This window comes from Cajanus cajan, chromosome 6, assembly GCF_000230855.2.
Source record: "Cajanus cajan strain Asha chromosome 6, NIPB_CcT2T_4, whole genome shotgun sequence".
In the NCBI taxonomy this organism is placed as follows: Eukaryota; Viridiplantae; Streptophyta; class Magnoliopsida; order Fabales; family Fabaceae; genus Cajanus; species Cajanus cajan.
This window is the reverse complement of record NC_138522.1, coordinates 43,359,731-43,361,483: the sequence shown is the minus strand read 5'-3', so window position 1 is coordinate 43,361,483 and position 1,753 is coordinate 43,359,731. Positions and strand designations below refer to the sequence as shown.

Here is a 1,753-nt window from a genome sequence, read left to right as displayed (position 1 = left end):
CCGTCCGGACAGGCGTTGAACCTCTTTTACCGTTTGTGGGTTTTGCATTTGCATGATGGCTTCGCACTTCTCGGGGTTGGCCTCGATTCCTCTGCTGGTGATCATGAAGCCGAGGAACTTACCCCCCTGGACGCCGAAGACACACTTCTCCGGGTTGAGGCGCATGTTGTGCTTCCTGATCTGGGCGAACACCTCAGCGAGGTCGGAGGCGTGGTCCGTTGCTGAGATGGTTTTAACCACCATGTCGTCCACATAAGCTTCCAAGTTTCACCCAATTTGGTGGTGGAATACTTTGTCCATCAGCCGCTGGTATGTTGCTCCCGCATTTTTGAGGACGAAGGGCATCACCCGGTAACAGTAGTTGGCGCGGTCAGTGATGAAGGATGTGTGCTCTTCATCAGGCGGGTACATCATTATCTGGTTGTACCCGGAGTAAGCGTCAAGGAAGCTGAGGAGGGCATGTCCGGAGGCTCCGTCGACTAACCTGTCAATGCTCGGCAAGGGGTATGAGTCCTTGGGGCATGCTTTGTTGAGGTCGGTATAGTCGACGCACATACGCCACTTTCCTGAGTGCTTCTTTACTAGGACCATGTTTGCCAGCCATGTGGTGTACCTGACTTCACGGATGAAGCCAGCGTTGAGCAACTTCTGCGTTTTTACCATGACGGCTTCCCGTCTTTCGCCGCCGACCTTCCTCTTTCTCTGGGCAACTGGTTTTGCTTCCTTATGTATTGCTAATCTGTGGCAGATGAAGTCTACGTCTATACCGGGCATGTCAGCGCTAGACCAGGCGAAGAGGTCAGCGTTCTTGAGGATCTCCGCTTGGAGTTGCTGTCGTAGTTCGGGGGTTAATTGCCGGCTGATCTTTGTGGTTTGTCTGGGGAGTTTGCCGATTTGAAGGTCGTCAAGCTCATCAACGGGGCTAGGTCGTTCGTCATGAGTGTCGGATCTCGGGTCGAGATCGGTGATTTCTTCGTGGTCGGTGTGAGCCAGAGCGGTAAGGTCGTTCTTGCGCTGTTCGCTCGGTGAGACGGTTTCTAGGCTTTCTACGTAGCATTGTCGCGCTACATGTTGATTTGCTCTGATGGAGATGATCTTCCCATCGTGCCCTGGAAATTTCATGGTGAGGTGCGGGGTGGACACCACCGCCCCGAGCTGATTTAGGGTTGGTCTGCCGATGATCACGTTATAGGGGGTGTCGGCTTCCACGAGTAGGTATCGTATCAGGACCTGTCTGGAAACCGGGGGTGCTCCGAAAGTTGTCAGTAGGTCTACATATCCCCGAGTGTGAATGCTTTTCCCTGCAAAACCGACTAGAGGTTCGGTATGAGGTTGTATGAGAGAGTGGGGGATGTCTAACCTGAGGAATGTTGGCCAGTATAGGATGTCGGCCGAGCTTCCTTGGTCGACCAAGGTCTTGCGAACTTCCCAATTGGCCAATGCCACAGCTATGACCATGGGATCGTCTTGATTTCAGCTGACCCCGACATAGTCGTCGTCGGTGAAAGTTATCACTGGCGGGTTCCGGCGTAAAGCGCAGGTGGCGGAGTGTACGCGATTAAACTTGCGCAGGTGTTTCTTGCGGGCCGAGCTGCTGGCTCCCCCTCATGCGAAGCCTCCTGCGATCGCACCGATTACCTCCCGTGAGAGGGTTGATCCGGGTTCCCGATTTGCCCCACTCCGCGCTGCTCCGCTGAGGTTGAGCTGAGAGTCGGAGGCGTTACCAAGGTGTCGAGGGAGCTGGGCGCGGATG

General features: G+C 54.8%; 1 protein-coding gene across 1 annotated transcript; it reads right to left on the bottom strand.

Annotated features, from left to right (window-relative positions):
- Nucleotides 1–267: 267 nt before the first annotated feature.
- Nucleotides 268–1,458, bottom strand: LOC145958716 (uncharacterized). Its single transcript, XM_083076230.1, has one exon. It carries the CDS (start codon nucleotides 1,456–1,458, stop codon nucleotides 268–270), a length of 1,191 nt encoding a protein of 396 aa, XP_082932356.1.
- Nucleotides 1,459–1,753: the final 295 nt, after the last annotated feature.

Bases quoted from the DNA above. Each gene is read 5' to 3' on its own strand.
- LOC145958716 (XM_083076230.1), bottom strand. From the start codon at position 1,458: ATGGTCATAGCTGTGGCATTGGCCAATTGGGAAGTTCGCAAGACCTTG.